The 20258-nt window shown below is 37.8% G+C and overlaps 1 protein-coding gene across 2 annotated transcripts in view; it reads right to left on the bottom strand.

The window, feature by feature from the left end:
* Window positions 1–20258, bottom strand: part of PCDH7 (protocadherin 7) — a 419387-nt gene that overhangs the window by 333034 nt on the left and 66095 nt on the right. The window contains exon 2 of one of the 2 annotated variants that reach the window (XM_063310179.1): window positions 18484–19543. The exons of the other annotated variant lie outside the window; for it this stretch is intronic. Coding sequence (XP_063166249.1) covers window positions 19466–19543 — 78 coding nt within the window. The 3' untranslated portion in view covers window positions 18484–19465. Of the gene's footprint in view, window positions 1–18483; window positions 19544–20258 lie in introns of those variants that run through there. 2 annotated transcript variants of the gene reach the window in all.

Genomic DNA, 20258 nt, shown 5'->3' with positions numbered 1-20258 from the left:
TGCTTAAGTCTACATTGAACCATACCCAATGATAGTTTTCTAGAGGTTGAACATATTTTCAACCTGTCTTTCTATCTCCAGAAACTCAGTATGGAATAATGAAGCTTTTATTTTAGGTTAGTCACCCACTCAGCACAAATTAAACATTTTCACATTATATGATTTAAAAAGCTAGTGACTGGCTACAAATAATCAATTGTTATTAATTCAAGATCAGAAAGGATCTTGGCTGATGTAAAGGGATATATTTCCTGATACTATTCCAAGGATAATCTAGTAGGTTACCAAAGGAATTGCAGTTCTGTCTCCTATTAAGAAAAGCTTAAGTTAGGATAAAGTTACTCCTGATATTGCAAACTCAACACAACTCATCTGAATAAAAAACAGTTGTGTGAAGGGACTGGCATAATGCCCAGTTGTCTTAATTCCAAGTCTCCTTGAAAGAATTCCAAGCACTAAATTAAGTATTAGAACACTGTCTATAGAAAAATCAACCTGGTTTTTAAAACAATTTATGAGAGTCCATTGTTATCCAGTACATACTGTATATCTCATTGTGAAATTAATATACTGCAGATTGTATTATACATACATACATACATATATAATACAAACACACATACATACTATATATGTATGTATGTGTGTGTAATACATACATACATACACACACACACACACACAATTTGGATAATGCCAATGTAAAAAGCATTGTAGACAAATAAAAGAAAAAAAATGGTGGCTGGGTTCATGTAATGCTAAATCAGGGTTTGTTTTAACTATAAGTTACTGACAACAGCTGGGTTAATTCCATAAAATGGAACAAACCATGTATGATTTAACATAGTGGTGAATCTTCTCAACATATACATACAACTCAATGTCAGTGGACTGAATTGAGCTATTGGGGGCTTAATTCACTTATGAGAGTAGTCTAGTTCTTTGGGACCATAATATCCAAAATAATGTATTTTCCCTTGTTCTTAATATTTCCATTCCCTACTTTGGTGGGTTTGCTCTGGATACCCTTCCAAGCTGAAGGTGATACAAAGCGGTACTACTTTAGAAGAGAGAAAGTTGAGTAGAGTGTTGAAATTAAGAGGACATACATTAAGAGGGAGAAGGTGGGAAGAATGAAAGGCATAAGGATTTTATTGCATATTTAAAAATTTTAATTGGTGATTGTAGTGGTTTGTATGCTGCCCTGGGAAAACTTGCTTTTAGAAGCAGACTTTTTTTTTTTTTAAATAAACAAATACATTTTTATTTTATTTTTTTTACATACTTCACTTGCAATCAGTGGCACCAGCAAGGCAGACTTTGGGACAGAAATCCAATTCCATACAGCAAAAGAAGCAAAGCACAGAAGAGCTGGCTTACTATGTTCTTCAAAGGAAGATAAGCTATATCCACAATAGCTTATAGTGGGCTTTAAGTCTTTGATGCAAGAGAGTCAGACATTGATATGTAATGGTATCCCCCTCAATAAAATATTGATTAGGTTCTACAGTAAATCTTTGCTTCCTTAACCAAGGATTATTGAATAAATCACAATTGATTGGTTTCATATACACTAAGCCAAAATCAACCAACTACATTATGGCTTAACAATTCATCACGTGAGCCACTGTTACTTGTAAGCCAAGACTTAAGACCAAGTGGGAAGGCTGAACCAGGTCATGAATCGGTATCATGGGGTTATCTTCCTCAATATTTTCTGCACCAACATGGAATAGCACCCTGGTATTCACACAGGGGCATTTCCTAGTCTACCCAAATAAATTCAACATCTATCCTAGAACCTTTAGCATGCAATCCAGACCAATGAACGATAGCTTTGTTGTTGTTATTTTTTTAAGTAACACTTCATTCCTTTCACCTGGATTCCTGAAACATTCTTTGTAATCCAGGTTCAACCCATATGCCATCTGATATCTTGAACAGGCAACAGAAGGCCTATCAAGGTTCAACAGAATCTCCCGCAGCTTAGCTGTCACTATTTGTGCAAGTCTCCTGTAACATAAAAACATGGATCCCAGTCATAATATTGCAATTGAATGAAATAATAGCTGACAATTACTAGACCCCATGCCAATGTTTAAAAAATCTCAAGCATAATTTAAGCCATACTAATGTACTGCAACTTAAAATAATGTTTTCCATAACAGTGGACATTAATGCTTGACCTCCTGCAGTTAGAAGTCCTATTTCTGAAAAATATTGCCTGCAAAGCATGTCAGTGTTATAATTGCATAGAAACATTCAATGCCATGCACGCTCAGGAACCATTTCATGTGATAATTGGAACAGCTGGCTTTAGAGAAACAATGGAAACTTATCAGTAATCCCAACCCAGTTGCATCTTTATGGTACAGACAGATGGTTCTATATATTGATAGTTCTACTCTTAACAATGATGATCCTCACCAAAAGACACATGCAGCGTTCCCATGCATGATGCCTAACTACAATAATGAAATATTCAGCTGCATCCTGAACTCATTCAGTCTGCAGTAATGCAATTCAATCATATAGAAGCATAATTGCAAAAAAGATGTTTAAATCTATGAATAATTAATCGTGTTTTAAAATTTACTGGTAGTCACAGATGGATATTTTCATAACCTTCAAGAAAATAAAACTTCAGAGAAGGATCCAAACTGTTTCTTTGGTGTTTGCATTATTTGTAATGATGCCCCAATAGTTAGAAGAGAGAATCATGGTTCAGTGATAATGCACATGTTTTCCATGCAAAAAAGCTTAATTCCTAGCTGGCTTCTTTAAGGATTTGTTAATATCAAAGCAGGTGACAATCTATGCAAAAGATAGTAAAAAAAATGCTATTTTAGGTCTTCCAAGTCTTAGTTTGTAGAATGAGAAATGTGATATTTGGACCAAGTCAGTTGCATATTTACTTAACAGAAAGAGTTAAAATCGGAGCTCTACCCCATACAAAATGCAACAATGTATAAGAATTTTGTCAAAGAATGGATTCAGAACTGACATTCAGAATCAGCTTCTAATTTAAACAAGAGATTCAATCAAAATCCAAAATCAACCAAAATGCAAATTTTGATTGTATGTTGTAGGCTTGCTTATATGCTAAGCATTAATATTAAATATCAGTTATTTGTTTTACTAAATTCTTAGTTAACTCATAATCTATCTCTAAGCATTGTACAAATCCCACATAACAAAGACAGTTAAATCACAGCAATCAATGCAACACTAGTTTAGATCAAAATTAAATGGCATGTATCTGAAATAAGGGACGCGGTGGTGCTGCGGGTTAAACGCTGAGCTGCCGATCGGAAGGTCGGCGGTTCGAAACCGTGCAGTGGGGTGAGCTCCCATTGCTAGTCCCAGCTCCTGCTCACCTAGCAGTTCAAAAACATGCAAATGTGAGTAGATCAATAGGTACCGCTTCGGCGGGAAGGTAACGGCGTTCCGTGTCGTCATGCTGGCCACATGACCACGGACGGGTCCTTACGGACAACGCCGGCTCCAAGGCTTAGAAATGGAGATGAGCACCGCCCCCTAGAGTCGGACACAACTGGACTTTACGTCAAGGGAAACCTTTACCTTTACTATCTGAAATAACAAAACACAACTAGGATTTACAGCATTGATAAAACATAAACCAAATATCAGGGATTAAAAGAAAAATAAAACTTAAAAGAATAGAAATGTTTTCACATGAATCCCTGCTACTTTCCCAAAGAACTTTTCAAAGCCCTTTTATGCCAGCACATCTGATTGAGGGTTGACCTGGACAAGAATTTGAGAAGATACCTTTAAGGTATGGGTGGAAACTCACAGAAGGACATTTTGTTAGTGACTGAGGTCCCAGCCTATATGATGCTACACAGGTCAAAGACAATCTTCTAATTTGGGCCCAGAGTGAAGAGATCACAATACCAATTGGTCACAATTAACAAGAACTGTAATATCTAGAAGGTTATGAGTGAGGAAGGTAAGCAGTGCAGACAATCAAGGACTAAAAATGAAAGGATAGCACATGAGCACTGGCTTAGATCTTTCCTAATCGGTCAATCCAGGAGGGCCGCTACAATTAATCTAGGCTTTTCATGTTGCCCTTGCACACTGCAATGCATCCTAGGGCACATTTCGGGTTATGCTTTCTGATCATTCAATGAGACGGGATAACAGGATACCTTTGCAGCACACGAAATCATGCTATATGGGTAAAACCCTATTAGCTAATGCTTTGATTATCTGGTCAGAAAGTATTTCATTCTCTAATTCAGACACACCTTACAGCAATCTTACCTAGACTGCACAAACCCTACATACTACTACACAACAGCAACAGATTAGAGTTTTCTGTACTTCTCCACTGCCATGTGGTAACTGTCTGGACTTTGCAACCCTGATATGGCAGTCCAACAAATAATATTCTGAGGTAGGACAGTTGTGACCGAGTATGTCTCAAAAGCTTTAAGAGTACTTCACAGAAAAACATGGGTTGGGTAAAAGTTTCCCTATTTTTTTTTTCCTTTAGCCCCTTGAACTACTGGATTCAGTATATACACATCATACCGAGCTATAGTTTGTCCAACACCTAGTTTGTTGAATATGTAAGTCAAAATGTCCAGATTCACACAGTATTCTAAACCCAAACCAAAAAGAACCGGCCTGGGGGAGAAAAATATCTCAATCTCCATGTGCTTCCTTCCTCTGGCTACAGCCTTTTATTCTGGAAACCCAGGGTTGTACTCTCCTTCCTCAGACTATTTCAGGACTTCTCTTCCTAAGTGTCATCAGCTATTCTGCATTCTTCTTAAATGTTGTGCAGTGTAGGAGAATCTCAACTGCTCTACCAGGAAGGAAGAGCAATTTTAATCAGTGTTCTTCTGTACAATATGACTGTCAATAACTCAGTTTGCACATCAGAGTAAAATATTAAGTTTTGGCTTAGCACAAATGTGCACACACTTGTTGGGATTGGAGGCCATGCTCACTAGCCAGCCTGAGGCCTGTAGGTGGAGGAAACACATGATTGATAACAACATGAAATCACTAGAGTGGCTGGAACTTATTTGTTTACAATGTTTGAGGGTGGGTGGGTGAGTGTTTAATGTTGAAAGGCAGAACCAAAAAAAAAAAAAAATAGTGTTTCAGGAAAAATCAGAACTCTATATGACTCCAACCATCATGATTACATTTTTTTTTTGGCTTAAGGTGATGTCACTCAATTCTGGTTTATTAAAGAGTTAAGTGAATCATGGTTTATGGTCACTAGGAGTCAAAAACAAGTTGATGGCACATAATCAGTAAATCAAATAATGTTTTAGCATGATACATGTGAACCTAATCAAGACATGTCAGTAGATCACCAGCAACAGTTTAAGAGAACTTCATACTGCTTGGAGTCTATTGAGGCAAATACAACTCATCTCATTACCTAACAGTTTCAAAACAGTCTGTGTCTGTATATATATAATTCCCTTTTCACCCCTATGGGTGGTATGTGTCTTCCTCAACCTCGGGTCCTCTGCCAGAGGCCTGGGAGTTTGAGGGTTCTGTGCAGTATCTTGGCTGTTCCTAGCACTGCACTCTTCTGGACAGAGAGCTCCGATGTTGCTCCTGGGATCTGCTTGAGCCCCTCTCCCAGCTTAGGAGTCACAGTCCTGAGTGTTCCTACCACCACTGGGACCCCTGTGGCCTACACTTTCCACATCCTCTCTAGTTTCTCCTTCAGGCCCTGATACTTCTACAGCATCTCATCTTCTTCCTGATGTTGCTGTCACTTGGCACCACAACATCTATCACCTCCACTGTCTTCTGGTCCTTGTTTACTACCACGGTATCTGGTTGATTGGCCAGTACCTGCCTGTCTGTCTGGATCTGTTATTCTCCATGACCTTCTGTGTAATCTCCCATCTGGACTTGAGAGGGTATAGCCCCTACATGGTGCAGTTGTTCCTGTACAAAATGCCAGATACGTGGTTGTGCCGTTTAGGGTATGCTGTTCCTGCCTGCATCTTACACCCTGCCACTATGTGTTGGACTGTCTCTGAGGCCTCTCTGCACAGTCTGCACCTCGGGTCCTGTCAACTATGGTAGACTCCTGCTTCTATGGATCTGGTGCTTAGTGCCTGTTCTTGTGCTGCTATGATCAGTGCCTAAGTGCTGTCTCTCATTCATACACACACACACACACATTTAGATCCATTTGATCGTGTCCAATTCTCAGAGCCTGTCTGAGCAAGTCCCTGCAGTTTTCTTGGCAAGGTTTTTCAGAAGTGGTTTGTTGTTGCCTTCTTCATAGGGCTGAGAGGAAGTGACTGGCTCAAGATCACCCTGCTGGCTTCATGCCCAAGATGGGACTAGAACTCATGGTTTCCCGTGTTCTAGCCTGATGCCTTAACCACAACACAACACTGGCTGGCTGGCTGTCTCTCTCTCCACACACACACTCAATATACTTCTTGATTAGCAATCAAAACATAATCAATTACATCCTTGTAGGTTCTACAAAATATGCTTTGTGACCAGCATTTAATTTGGTTATTCACAAATTGTACAGACTTGATTCCATTCTTCATCCTACTCTTCACTTATCAAGGATGTTTACATGAGTAACCTGCAGGGTTATTGCTCATCAACGTAAGCTTATATTTCATTTATATCCAGTCACTGATGATTGGATGACTAGAATTTTTTCCTGAAATAAACAAAACATGTACTTGGAAGTTAGCTTCAGGCAGAGGGGAAAGATGTTAGTCTTGTTCAAATAAATGGCACACATTTCTCGCTCAGCTAAGTGGCTAATGCAAAAACCTAGTGTAAGTTGTCTACAGAGGATCCCAAAGGGGAGGTTTGTTCTCTGTCAAACTATGAATAGCCTTTGTGTAGTTTCATGCTAAATACAACTCCCTGACAGCATTTAAAGAGAAGAAAAAGCTTAACATGTAGATGATTGAGTTCAAATGTTTAATATTTATACATATGCAGAATGAGAGTATATGCAAATCTGGAATGGCTAGCTTACAAATAATAATTTCTTGAGTTATAACATTGAGGGCAACCATTTACTATGGACTCTGAAAATTCCCAGCCAACACTGGATTATGTTCAAACATGCTGAGAATATTCAAAATTCACAGTCCCATCATGTCACATCAGGGAGTCACACCTAACCAAACTTGGCTGACCCTCAAAAGGTCAACTACACAAATATTAAAGTATTTAATATTAAACCTGGTTAATCCCTGATGAGAAATGATTAAGAGATTCTAATGTGGGAAACTAGACTGGAGTTCAAAGGAAATCCTAGAAAAAGACACTTCAACACTGCTGCCAAGAAAACTACATGGAGATGTAGTTACTAGAAGTCAAACTTAGCCGGAAGAAAACTATCTTTAATCCAAATATTGGGTTGACAGAGAATGGCCAAAGATGTAAATTAATAGGATCTGTTGATCTCTTTAATGCATGAAGTCAAATAAAATTCATCACATGCCATCTGAAAGTGCAGAATTTTTGGCTTATGCACTACTTTTAAAATGTTAGGCTTTTCCCCCAAAGACACTAGGTACACAGTATATAGAAAAAAATATTTTGTCAAAACACAATGTATGATTTTGGGAGGTCAGAACAACAGTGGAACAGAGTAGTAATGAGATGCCAAATGGGAACCAAAGGGCGAAAGAATCGATGCATACAACTGCAGTACTAGGACTTTTGATTTGCCCATCTCTATCGGTCATATTTTAGATAGTACTGTAGAGAAAAATCAACAGCAGTGATTTTATTTATTTGCTTGTCTATTTGTTTGTTGATATCATTTGTATAGCTGCCCATCTTAAAACCAAGCTCTGAGTGGCTTACAGCCCAACAATAAAAACTGCATATACAGCTGAAACAAAAACAATAAAACCAAAAATAGGAAAAACAGAAAAGCAGCATTATTTCCATTGTCAATTCTTCTTGGCGTATGGACAACCTAATTTTGACAAGAATTTCTTGTGTTGTAACTTGTATCAGCCATGGCAATGCTCATTTAAGCTTTGCTGAATTTTCCGCAGGCAACTTTTGATGACCACCTGCTGGTATAGCTGATACATGTGGCAGGTTGCCCACATCAATTAGGGCACTATCTTTTTTTATCCCCACCATCCTTTAAACCATTCATGGTAGCAGAGATGTTACCCAGCCACCTTCTCGCCACACAGCAGGGCAAGACATAGAAGCTAGGCTGAGGTCATTTGATTTTCTTAACTGAATGGGAAGTTCAGTCTTGTGCACTCTGTTCTATTTCAACTGTCTAATGGCTTTCTATGCAAAAGACTCCAGTTTCAAGCCCTGCTCCATATAATATTGGAAAATGTTCTTGTCTGAAATGTAACACAGCTTCTGCCATTCAGTACCCAGACAGTTCTGACCTAGATAGCGCAGAGTTCTTACTGTATAGAAGGCAGCTCCCATGTTTCAAATATCTGTCCTACTGTCTGGATATAGAGCGAAGAACCACGCTGAGTCCAGAAGATTAAGCTGTACTGTTTATTGTTCTACTCTACTAGACAACATCCTGCTAAACTGAAAAGGCACTAGCAAACCTACCAGACAAAATCCCAGAAATGGTTCTCTTCTGGTCCTCTTGATTGGAAACTGAAGAGATTCAGTACTGCATGTGTGCTTTTTCCACTGGAGAGGGCCCCCCTCTTCTTTACCAGCAATCTCCATAACACCTACTCTGACTCTAACCTGATATTTATTATTGGGACACTAATAGCAGTAGGGCTACTTCACGTGGGCTGCACAAATTAAAATGATCATTAGATGGCAGCAAAGTGTCAATACTCTGTATCACTTTGCTGCCATCTAGTGGTTATTTCTAGGTTTGCATTCCAAGTAGGTCATTTCTAATAATAGTTCACCTGCAAATAGAAAGGTGTTTTTTTCTTCTGTTATGCTGGACAGGTAACTTCTGGGTAACCTTCTCTGGAACTGAAAGTTACTTCATGCAGGAAAGGCTTCATTTATACGTGGATGGGAAACTCCCAGAAAAGCCCACAACCATAAATTTGTGCCAATAAAACAACATGGACATATTGATGAAGTCATCAAGAAGTTGAGCTTGATCTGAAGGAAACTACTTTTTACTGGACCTTCATTCTTAGTGTTGTCTACTTGAATGTTTAATTATGTGGCATTCTTCCTGCTTCTTGTGATTTAGATATTTTAACTAAAGTTACTGAACACAGACATTTGAAATTCAAAGTAGGTGCTCTAGTGGTGAGTGATGGCTCCTCCTTCTAAGGTAAGTGAAAGAGTAATGTGATGGTGGTTTTAAGATGTTTCTTGGTATCTTCTCAAAAATGGCTTAAGCACTGGAGCAAGTCATGCAGTTATTTGATTCATTCATCATATCCTATATTGTGATGGTAGTCATGTTTATGGGCTTTTTAATGCTTTTCAAGTTATCTTTAGCATTTAGGTTTGCATAGATCTTCAAAATAATTATTCTCTACAGGAAAAAAAGTGATTCTGTCTGGATGCTACATCAGAACATATTTCTGAGTCTGCAGTTTTCATTTATTTCATGCATCTGTAGCAATGATAAATACAGTATATAGATGGCTGCAAAATATATTTTGTTTGCAAAAATTCTGAACTGACACCTCTATTAGATCTGCAGGCATTTAAAAATTCTTCAATTAACTCAGGAAAATCTGAAGACCATCTCAATGTCAAATTCTTATATGATATTATGAATTATAACTACCAACCAATTCCTACAAATTTGTTGCCATTTTATTCAACAGTAGCAGCATGTAGGTGTACAGATCTAGGAAGCTGTTTAAAACCTTTAAGAATGGGTTTCATTAATAATTAGCCAGGGTTAAGCTCAGAAGTATTTAGGGGAGCTAAAATAAATTCACAGTTATGTAGAAGTAGCACTACACCTAGCATTTCAACTGAGTTCCCTCCCGCCTCCAGCTTTCACTGGGTAGGAATTAAAATGGAAGCTTTTTCAAAAATTAGGTTGAAGGGATAATAGCACACAAGGGAGGAACTGTGAAAATTTTAGGATTTTACTGTTTTAAAACTTTCTATAAAGCTTCAAAAATACATAAATTAATCAAAGTGTTCCCAGCATCCCAGGATCCAAGGGGCTTTCGGGAGTGGACAGCCTATGGTGCACTACACACACACACACACAAACTCCAAATATTTTGACATCAGTCCAAGAAGGAAAAATAAATAAATGGTTGAGAAAATATGATATTGCCTGTCAAAGTTAAATATCCTGCACAATAGGATAGGTGACCCCATCTCACACTGCTTTGTATTTCATGAAATTATTAAATCTCATCAGAGGTAATTCTGGGGTATCACATGAGCCAGCACAAGAATGTCAGACTTTATGTGATCTTACATACAGTTTCATCCCTCTCACCCCAAACATCACCCGATTTTGTGAGATCACTTGCAAAAATGCTGCGATTTCATGAGTTTTGATTATCTTGAATCTATGTAGAAATTATTTTGTAGGTCTTCAGAGGCATTGAGGAGTATCACAGACATGTTCCTTGTCTTAAGATAAGTGACAAAGTGACAAACCATTCCCAATGTATTTTTCAGGTTTTCCTTCCTCCTTCAAAGAAACACACAAGCCATTGTGATGGAGTGGCTAAGGTGCTAGACTAGAAGCAGGAAGTCCCAGATTCTAGTCCTCCCTTAGGCACAGAAGCAGGCTGGATGACTTTGGTCCTATCTCTATCTCTTTCTCTCTCTGAGCTGTAGACTGGGAAATTAAAAACATCTATCTTTCTACCCACGCTTGACAAGCATAGTAGATTATGGGCCATAATCTTCAATGAAGAGGTCTTCATCTTTAAAACAAAACCTTTATTGTAAGGATGGATGTATAAAAAATTTCCCCAGAAGGCAGAATAGGGTTTAGCAAGGCACCAATCACACCTAATAATTTTCAAAACACATTTTCACCCTGCTAATTCCATCTTCCTCCCTTCCATTTTTCTTTTTTCAACTGCCAATTCCCACCTCAAACCCACCTCATCATCCCATGATCCTTCCAGTACTCCTTTCTTAATATTTCCTCTGATACCCTCTCATTCAAACCCAGATGTGAAACACTGTTTATTACATCTTGTTTTCAAATCTTTACATCAGCAGCTTGCAAACTAGAGCACCACAGCCAAAAGAGTGTTGCTATCATCCAAAACAGACTTTCAAAGCTCTTTTTATTCAACTGAGAATCAGGGCCTACATGGTACTCTTCCAAACATACAGGCTAGGAGGCTACAGTGCTAATTTCTACATTTAGTATTTATGAAAAAAAAATATATAAGAAAAGCTGTGCTTCAAAACTTGATGTTGGTGTAATAGAATCACTGGGTATTAGAGTTAAATGTTAATTGTGCCGCATTTCATAAGCACATTTAAAAAAAAATGCAAGTAACAGCTTGTGAGAGGAATGGTAATGATTGGAACCACAGCAGGAAGAGAGTGAGTCAAACACTTGTACACAGACAGATACAGTACTGATGATAATCACTCCTTTGAAGCCCCGATTTGCTTTGTGAAATCACACATGCAAAATAAAGCAAATACCAGTGGAAGATCCCAGCAGCAAGAACTCTAGCAGCAGAAGAATGGGTTAAATTAATCTCTCAAATGCCCTAGTAATGATTGCACACATCACGTATCACATCAATGTCTCATATGCTTGTATTTAAATACACATTCCTTAATGCCATTCAATTTTGGACATCAGTAATGGGGGAGAGGGGGACAGTCTGTGACACACACACACACACACACACACAGTTTATTTGAAGGGAAACGTTCTCAAAAAAACTGAAAAAGCCTACTTGTGCACATACTTATATTTAATATTAAAATATGAAGGAGACGGAGAAGGAAAAGAGTGCATTGTGAGTGCAATGTATTCCTTGCTTGGAATATTGTGCTGGCATGATTTTTTTATCCATACACTGTAAAAAAAGCTCTTGCTTTATAAATAGAGGGTTTATCCTTTCCTGTACATCAGGTGGAAAAATTACAGATCCTAAATCTGGCTCTCCAATATCCATTTGCAGGCCTCCAGCCCCCTGGAGTGAGAGAGCCCCAAATTTGGGCACCTTATCCTTTTGGGAAGAGGCTGAGGAGCAAAATGGGTGCCTTGAACCTTGAAGGTGCTTAAGAACCTAGCTTGCCCATTAAAAATTCTGAAAAAAACCCACTCCACCCCCAGAAAATCAGACTCCTGGCAGCTGATTCAACCCAAAGCTCCTCTTTTAAGCAAATTTCTCACAGCAGCAAGATTTACTGAGATGAACCTGATAGAGCTACAAGAATTTTAGCAACTAATCTACTTCCAGTTCAGGGCCAATTTATTCCCCAATACATTAAGGTAAAGACTTACTTAGTTGCTTTCCTTAATTTCCTTAGTTCCTAGGGTTTCCTGTGAATTTATTTTCACTGATCTTGGGAGAGTTTAGAAGTGCTTCTGCTGAATTCTCATCAGTCTGTGAACCAACCATTAAATCTTACTCTACAAATGCTCTGCTTACTTTTGGTTCCTTGTTGGAAATGGAATATTTAATCCAAATAAGATGAGATTCTCTGAGGAGGTACCCAAGTTGAAAATGCCCTTGCATTTATATCTGGACAATCCCCCAACTTGAAGTTTTACTTTTATCTGGACATTTTAACAGCATAAATTCTGAGTGAGTTTTGTAATTTGGGTATGACTGATTTTTTTTTAAAAAAAGGTCTGTCTTTTATTGCAGCTATTGCATGTTAATTTTATATAATTTAAATATGTTGTTTACTTTGGGCATTGCTCTACAATCTGAAGTGATAAAGGCTAGCCTAGAAATCCATCCTCCTTGGTTAACTTCATGAGTTTCTGCAATAATTTCATTCAAGCTATCTTATCCAGGTAACTGTGTACTTGCAGGCAGCCAAGACTGCTCATTTATAGAACAAAAAGTCTTACACCATCTGACCCATATATTTACAGTATGTATTTTTTTCCATCCAACAATACCGAAGAAAATTAGAATTCCACTAGTTGTACAGGCAAGCTGTTGCTTGTTCCCATCAGACAGAGAAAAGTAGACATTATCCAACAATCAACTGGCAGTAGGAGGCAAAGAGGAAAGGGTCTCATGTTTTTTTTTTTTTTTTTTAAATCTTCCATCTCTCTGTTGTAAATTGTGAAATTCACAGTGTCCTGAAAGTGCTGGGAAGAACACACTGTTGTTCATTTGATCTCCTGCTGTTTTGTTGACCTTTCCCTATTGAGGTGGTAACAGGAGACAAAAAGGAGTTTTATTCTTCATGAGATAGTTATCTGCTAAACACTGGATGTGCAAAAAGTAGCACTGAGTCAACAGACCTTTAAGATGCCACTGCTAGGGACAGATTCTGAGAAGGAAAAGGGATGGTAGTAAGAATTCTGCATTAATCAAAGGATTGCTAGTGTTAATACAGTGAACGGCAATTCTGGATTAGGATGGAGCTAAAGCACTTGATCATGTGTTCTCCCAACATGTTAGCCTCAGATCTCCAAGTACTTAGGGTTGGAATGTTTAGAGATGGCAAAGAAGACAACATACAAGTAAAAAAAAAAGGCAAACATTCAGCCATGAATCTTCAGGGCTTGAGTATCAGCATCAATAATATTCAGGAGAATTTATCAAGCCAGATTAGATTACAAGATTGCCTCTAGTTGAAAGAGGCCCTTCAGAATCTTCCAGTTCAATTCTACCCTTAATTAGTCAGAAATACATTTCAGCAATTGCAGTGAGATTTCTTCCCAGGTAAATCTGTATAGGTTTAGGCAGGAGAAAGTTTTAAATCCACTGAATCATGGCTCTTTGTGGTATGATCATTATCACTAAATGTCAACGAATTAATCCTTCCATAGCTGATGCTACAAGATGCTGCATTCAAACATTATCTGAATTTCTGCCAAGTGCAATATATTTCACTGGAATTTGATTACTGAGTTGTTAGAAATCATTATTCCATCAGGATGCAGTGTGAGCAAACACTATGAATTCTGATGAAAAGCCATGTTCCTTGGACTTTATTTCCACTGTGGATGTTTTCACTAAATAAATAAAAAGTAAACCTGAAATGTACACACAAGAGGCTTCTACAGCCAATTCAGATTCCCAGATAACTATACTGGCATGATCCATGCACTTCTAATGCATCATTTCAATATATCCCTAATAATAATAAGAAATGAAATTATTGCAAAAGATGAGCATGATGAACAAGCATGTATAAACCAGGCCTACCTTTAAGGTCTGGTTCTATATTCATTTCTAGTAGAATCATTGTTATATTAAGTTATTCTGATTATCTTCTCACGTAGTCATAAACTTCCAGAAAATGTGTGTGTGTGAGTGTGTGGACCCATATACTGAAATCACAAAACCCTCTGAGATGGAGAAATGTGTTACAATCGCCATTTTGGTCACAGCAAACTTCAGAAAATGTTCAATGCTTGCTGGATGAATTCTTCTCTGCCTACCCATAATCAAGTGTGGTCATCTTTAATAAACAATCAGAAAGAGGACAGAATTATTTGGTTGTTTATTTTACAAATGTATAAGGCTGCCCAAATCTACAAAGACTCTGGGTGGTACACAATAAAGTCAATCATAGAATACAGTTAAACAAATGATGCCATAAGCAAGCAATCATTAATGACAATCGAACACGCAGGACCCAACACTGACTCTACCCAAGAGCTTTTTTGAACATGGCCAGGGTGCAGGCAGAAATATCTTTGTGGTGGTGGGGGGGGAATAGTGATCAAGAGGGCAGGTGCTTCAACAGAGAATGCACACATTTTAGAGCCATTAGGTGACACTGCTTAATGGATGGAATCATTGAGTGATCAGTTAACTTTGGTTTCATAACCTGAGATTTAGGAGTGGAGCTAAGTACTCATGGTAAGTAGGTCCTGGATAGTAGGGATGGCTAAAAGTGGGGTCTTTATTGCCAAAGGAGTAGGGCTGATTCTTCTAAGTCCTAGTGGCCAAGGTACAAAGCCAGTGGCAAGAACTCTGGTTGACTAAATTTTCTTGGAAACATATAGATGAGGAAGGCTGCAAATGAGTCCTGCAGAAAACTGATAGCCATTCATTTCAAATATTTTGAATATTTTGATTTGAGGAACTAAAACCTCACAATAGTTTAGAATGCTTAGACTCAAGAGGTGGCAACATCTTGGAGATCTTGGCTGAATCTCTAAAGCTAACTGAGTCCATTATGATAGTACTTGAATGGTATTCCCAGGCTGGCAAGACTGGCAAGTGGAAAAACCATCTTGGAAGAAGGTAGCTGCAAATCAATGCTGAAAAAAAAAAAAGTCAAGTGAATGCAATCACCAGGAGTCTATGTCAACTGAAGATATCTTTATCATTTACATTGTTTACAGGTGCTTTTTCTGCTAGAGGGATGCATTTTATTAAGTGTTGTGCACTGGGCATTATTTGGATTTGCAATGTGAAAACAATATATACAATTCAATGGCAAGGGTGCTTTATTTCATTTTTGGGTGCCTTTGGGTCAGTGTTGACTCCTGGCAAGTGCCTGGACAAGTCCCTGCAGTTTTCTTGGCAAGATGTTTGGAAGTGGTTTGTCCTTGCCATTTTCTTTCCAGGGCTGAGAGAGAGTGACTGGCCCAAGGTCACCCAGCTGGCTTGGTGCCTAAGGCAAGACTAGAACTCTCAGTCTCCCAGTTTCTAGCCTGGTTTCTTACCCACTACACTAAACTACCTCTCAATGGCAAAGAAAAGAAGCTGGAAATACTGGTAGGGGAAAAGCATCTGGAATGCTTCCACATGTCCCCAAATTGAAACATGCCTAAATTAAAACATAGTAGTCTTCACTGTAAGAAAGAATGGGGTATATGAGTCACTTGGTTCAGATGGGCGGCTATAGAAATTAAAATAAATAAATAGACAAATAAATAAATAAATGTATTTATCTTGTTTCTCTGTTCGTTTCCATTGTTCTGTTTCCATTATTTGTTCTGTTATTTATTCATTATGCTTGCACTTGTTTCATTATGCATTCATTTGAGTTCATCTGTTTGGTAAAAACTGTTTTTGTTTCTTGTCATGCACTAAAAACCATACTCTTTGGAAACTGTTGGAGATGTGCAAAATTCACTATTTTGAGACTGCACTGCATCTGGCACACCATGAATCACTGCCTATTCTAGCAAATAACTGGATCTCCCCAGGACTGGTGTAGATTGGCGCAGGAGGGGGAAAAAGGACTGTTTTGGTGTTTCCTGAAACAGTAATTTTTGCATCCATCTTGACACCAGAATTCCCTCTCCTAAGCTGCCTTAGACATAATTCTGATAGCATTCTATGAAAACCATCTATTCTCTCCTGACCACACCATAAGCATTTGGCTTTATGGAACAGTAGCCACTAAGGGCAATCTCCAAACTCAGTTCCTGTAATCTCATCAAAAATCGTCATCATCATACAATTAAAAAAAAAGTCTAAATGGAACTCCCCAAAGAGCTGACATTATTTTTACTATAAATGAATATGATATTGAATGGACTTCACTGGGATTCATTTTTCCCTCTTTGCAAAATTAATTCACATCCCTTACATGAACTCTATTATGAGATGACCTCAAAAGAGCTTCTGCTAGCAGAAAAAATGGTAATATATGGAAACCAAGGCCTGTTTGCATGAACTCGCTCTTTCTTTTCCTGTCTCTTCACCTCAATTATTTTCCCTGGAATGAGATAAATGTAAAATGGGGTAGTTTAGTAAGCAATATTGAAAGCCTTTGTGTCTTACCCTATCAACGCATTCTGAAAACTTTTTCAAGGTAATGTGAAGGAAATATGAGCAGAGAATGTTGATACAACTCAAAATAAAATAAAAATGAAGAAGTAGATGCTTAAAATGTTTAATGTTACTTATTGATTTTGTCAACAAAAAAACCAATACAGTAGAAGTATACAGACTTTGTCATTTGCTTATACAATCTTAATACAATAGGGAGTTTAAAACCTCTATTGTATCATAGCTTTCACACCTGAGAATGTTTACTGAAAGTGGGCAGATCACTAGTTCCATTTTATTTTAAATAAGGTATGTATGATTTGATACAAAAGGGAGAAATGCATAACCATTAAACCAGAATGATATGATAAAGCAAACATTGTTTTCACAACTATATGCTTTGACTCCTCATTGGAATCAGTCGGAAGACAATGCTTATTTTATTGAATTGAAGCATTGTCTTTAACACTGAATTTTGTGTATTAGGAAAGGCATACTGTGAAGTCAAGTGATTGTTTAAGTTTACATTGTATAAATGAATGCAACATAATCTTTTCATATAAATATAACAGATATAAAGCACCTATTTGAATAGGGAAATTTACAGTTTACAGCTTACGGGTCAAGCAGAAAGTTTAAAACAAACAAAGCAAACTTTTAAAAAACCTTAAAGATTTTATAACAAATAGAATTCCCCTGCTTCTCTCATGCTGATGTTGATTTTTTTTTCCTCACTAAAGAAAGGGACTTTTAGCAAAACATAATCCCTCCTCTGTCAAAATAATAGCTTGTTAAAATGGTGACAGGCTGTCCAAGCTGGCTATCAAAATGCATTGTCATTAGTCGAGGATGGAAAATTTTGAAGGAACTGACTGGCTGATCGTACAAGCCAGTGTATTATCTTCTCTCCCTCCCACTTAGGATACAGGCATCTCCCCATGATTCTATCAAATCTGACTTGGTCGCATGAACACTCCAGCAAAAGAAAAGGGGAAAGAAATCAGCTTTAAACTCTGTGGTTCTATATTGGCTTACGGAAGAAATACTGGCTGTTTTCCAAAATGCTGAAGGCTTGGCATGAGAATGTTTCAGTCCTGACCCAGGAATGTGAGGAGACTACTCTTGGGTGATCACAGGACAATACTGAGGCATTTAGGTGCTGATGTAAAGGCAAATGGGAAAAGGGGAAGAGAAAACAGCTCCTCTCCATCCTACTGCAAAACACTAGCCTGGATCTCATGAGGGAGACAATAGAATGGAGCTGGGGAAGTTCTCCCAGGGCTTCTGGACCATCTTTCTTGAGCATTAGGAAACTTTGTGGAAGGAAAAAAGGATCATGAAAATGAAGCAGTGGCAGCCCTTTGATGTGGGAGAAGAAAAAGGAAGGTGGTTTTTTTTCCCAATTTGAGGAATTCTCCTTTCCCTCTTATCTGCATGGCTTACCCCAACCCACAAATCCCCCCCACCCCTCTCTTGTGGGAAGGTGGAGTCAGCTTCCATTCTGCATCTTTTATCTGGTTCCAAGCCTTCTTCTTTCATGTTTGATTGTTTAACACCTTAGCTACAAATGCATGTGTGTATGCATACACACATACACAAGGATAACCTATTAAGTTTAAGAGGGACTAGATACGTAAAGGGCTTGCCCATATCATACAGACTCCCTTTTAATTAAACAGAAATCCTTTCCTTTTGACAGGTACTTTCAATGGGGAAATATATTTTTTTTAATTCCACCCCAATAATCTTCCTAACATTATAAATAAACCAAGACTTAATAATAACATGTTTTAAAATACATAGATCATAGCAGACCACTTTGTGATATTTCAGCTTCCCGGCTGGACAATTTATGTTTTAACTGCCATAAAGTCCTCTTATTCTCTCTTTTCATGCAATGATTCAGCAAACGGAGAGGCCCAATCCATACCTTTCCATCCACAATTATAAATGCTGGGTTTTCTTCTGATTTCAAAGAATCAGTTCTGAGGTATAGATACCATGTTCTTTGTTGACCTAGCAAATGCTTAGAGCTTTCTTTTAAAATAATAACAATAATAACAATAATAATAATCTTTTGCCTACTTAGCATACTTAATTTCTTACTCAAGCATTTTGATATTACCACCATCCTCCAATTCTTCCAATAAATTAAGAGACATTTATTTTACTAATTAAATCTCTAATGAATTTCTTTGTCAGTGTTCCAGTCTTCTCAGGCAGATCGAAGGGGGAGATCAAGCTTGTTCTCCAGTCTATGGTCCTATGTAGGATGGAATGTGATTCTGTATGGTGATCCTGTCCATCCACAGCTGACCCTTTTCTTGGACAAAACCTTTCTCACATCCCTTCATTTCTCTTAAATCAGATCCTTACTCTTCTGAAAAATACCACCATCACAATAGTCAATGGTTAATAACTCATTTGCACATATCTTTTTTTTCCCTTAAAAAAATAAGAATGATTCAGAAGTCATTTGGAAAAATAAGAAGCTCTTGCTTTAAATGTGTTTTCAGTTTTGCAGTGACCCCCGCCTCTTGGGAATCGATTTCATAAATAACACTGATGATCAGAGGTCACGTCTTTTTATGATCCAACATAGGCTAAGAGTTGGAAATCCATTCATGAGTATTTCACTTACGAGCACATACATTCATTTTACACGATTCCTCAATGTGGCCAGGGGACTGCGTGGTCTGCACTGTTTCCACCTATAAAAAATACAAAAATATATGTCTGCTTACCGGGATGTGAGCAGGGTTTGGCTAACCTGTACCTACCACAAAATTGTATTCTTTTTTAAGGAGAGATTCACTTCTCCGCACCCTTAAATCCAATAACCCTCCATTAGATTTGATTATACACAGACATAATATTGCAGGGAATTCAGTTCAAGAATGACAACTTAAAACAGAACAGGTTTATTTAGTTAGTAATGTACTGAATTTCACCTTCTTTTCCTGGGATGCTTTGTATGGGCTGTATGTGTGTTTTTGAATTTTATTTAGTCCTTAAAAATGTGGATTTATTGTCCTGAAAGGGAAAAGAAGTTGCATTTAATTACTAAATTATCAGGTGTCTCAGAAAGTGAAATTTAACATGAGAATAAAGAGGTCATATGAAATGCATTGCAGAGTGAATGCACTGTTAAGCATAAATAATTTTTTTTATCTGGTGCTAAAAATTTAACTGCTCTGCCTCTTCCCTGTAACATCCAGAGAATCAAAAGAAATGGTATAGCAGTAAATTTGTTATACAACTTTTCTTCACATGAACCTTGACAGCAGTAGTCCATGGAACGGACTGCAGATAGAAAAAAACACCATCAAGTGACATTTCCTAGATGTTAGTGGGAGAGATGTTGAACAGACAGAATGGGAATTTTGCCTGCAGGGCTAAATATTTATTTTCCATCATGTCTACTAC

The sequence above is a fragment of the Candoia aspera genome, chromosome 8, assembly GCF_035149785.1.
Source record: "Candoia aspera isolate rCanAsp1 chromosome 8, rCanAsp1.hap2, whole genome shotgun sequence".
Taxonomy (NCBI): Eukaryota; Metazoa; Chordata; class Lepidosauria; order Squamata; family Boidae; genus Candoia; species Candoia aspera.
The sequence above is the reverse complement of the archived record's forward strand: the minus strand, read 5'-3'. Positions and strand labels throughout refer to the sequence as shown.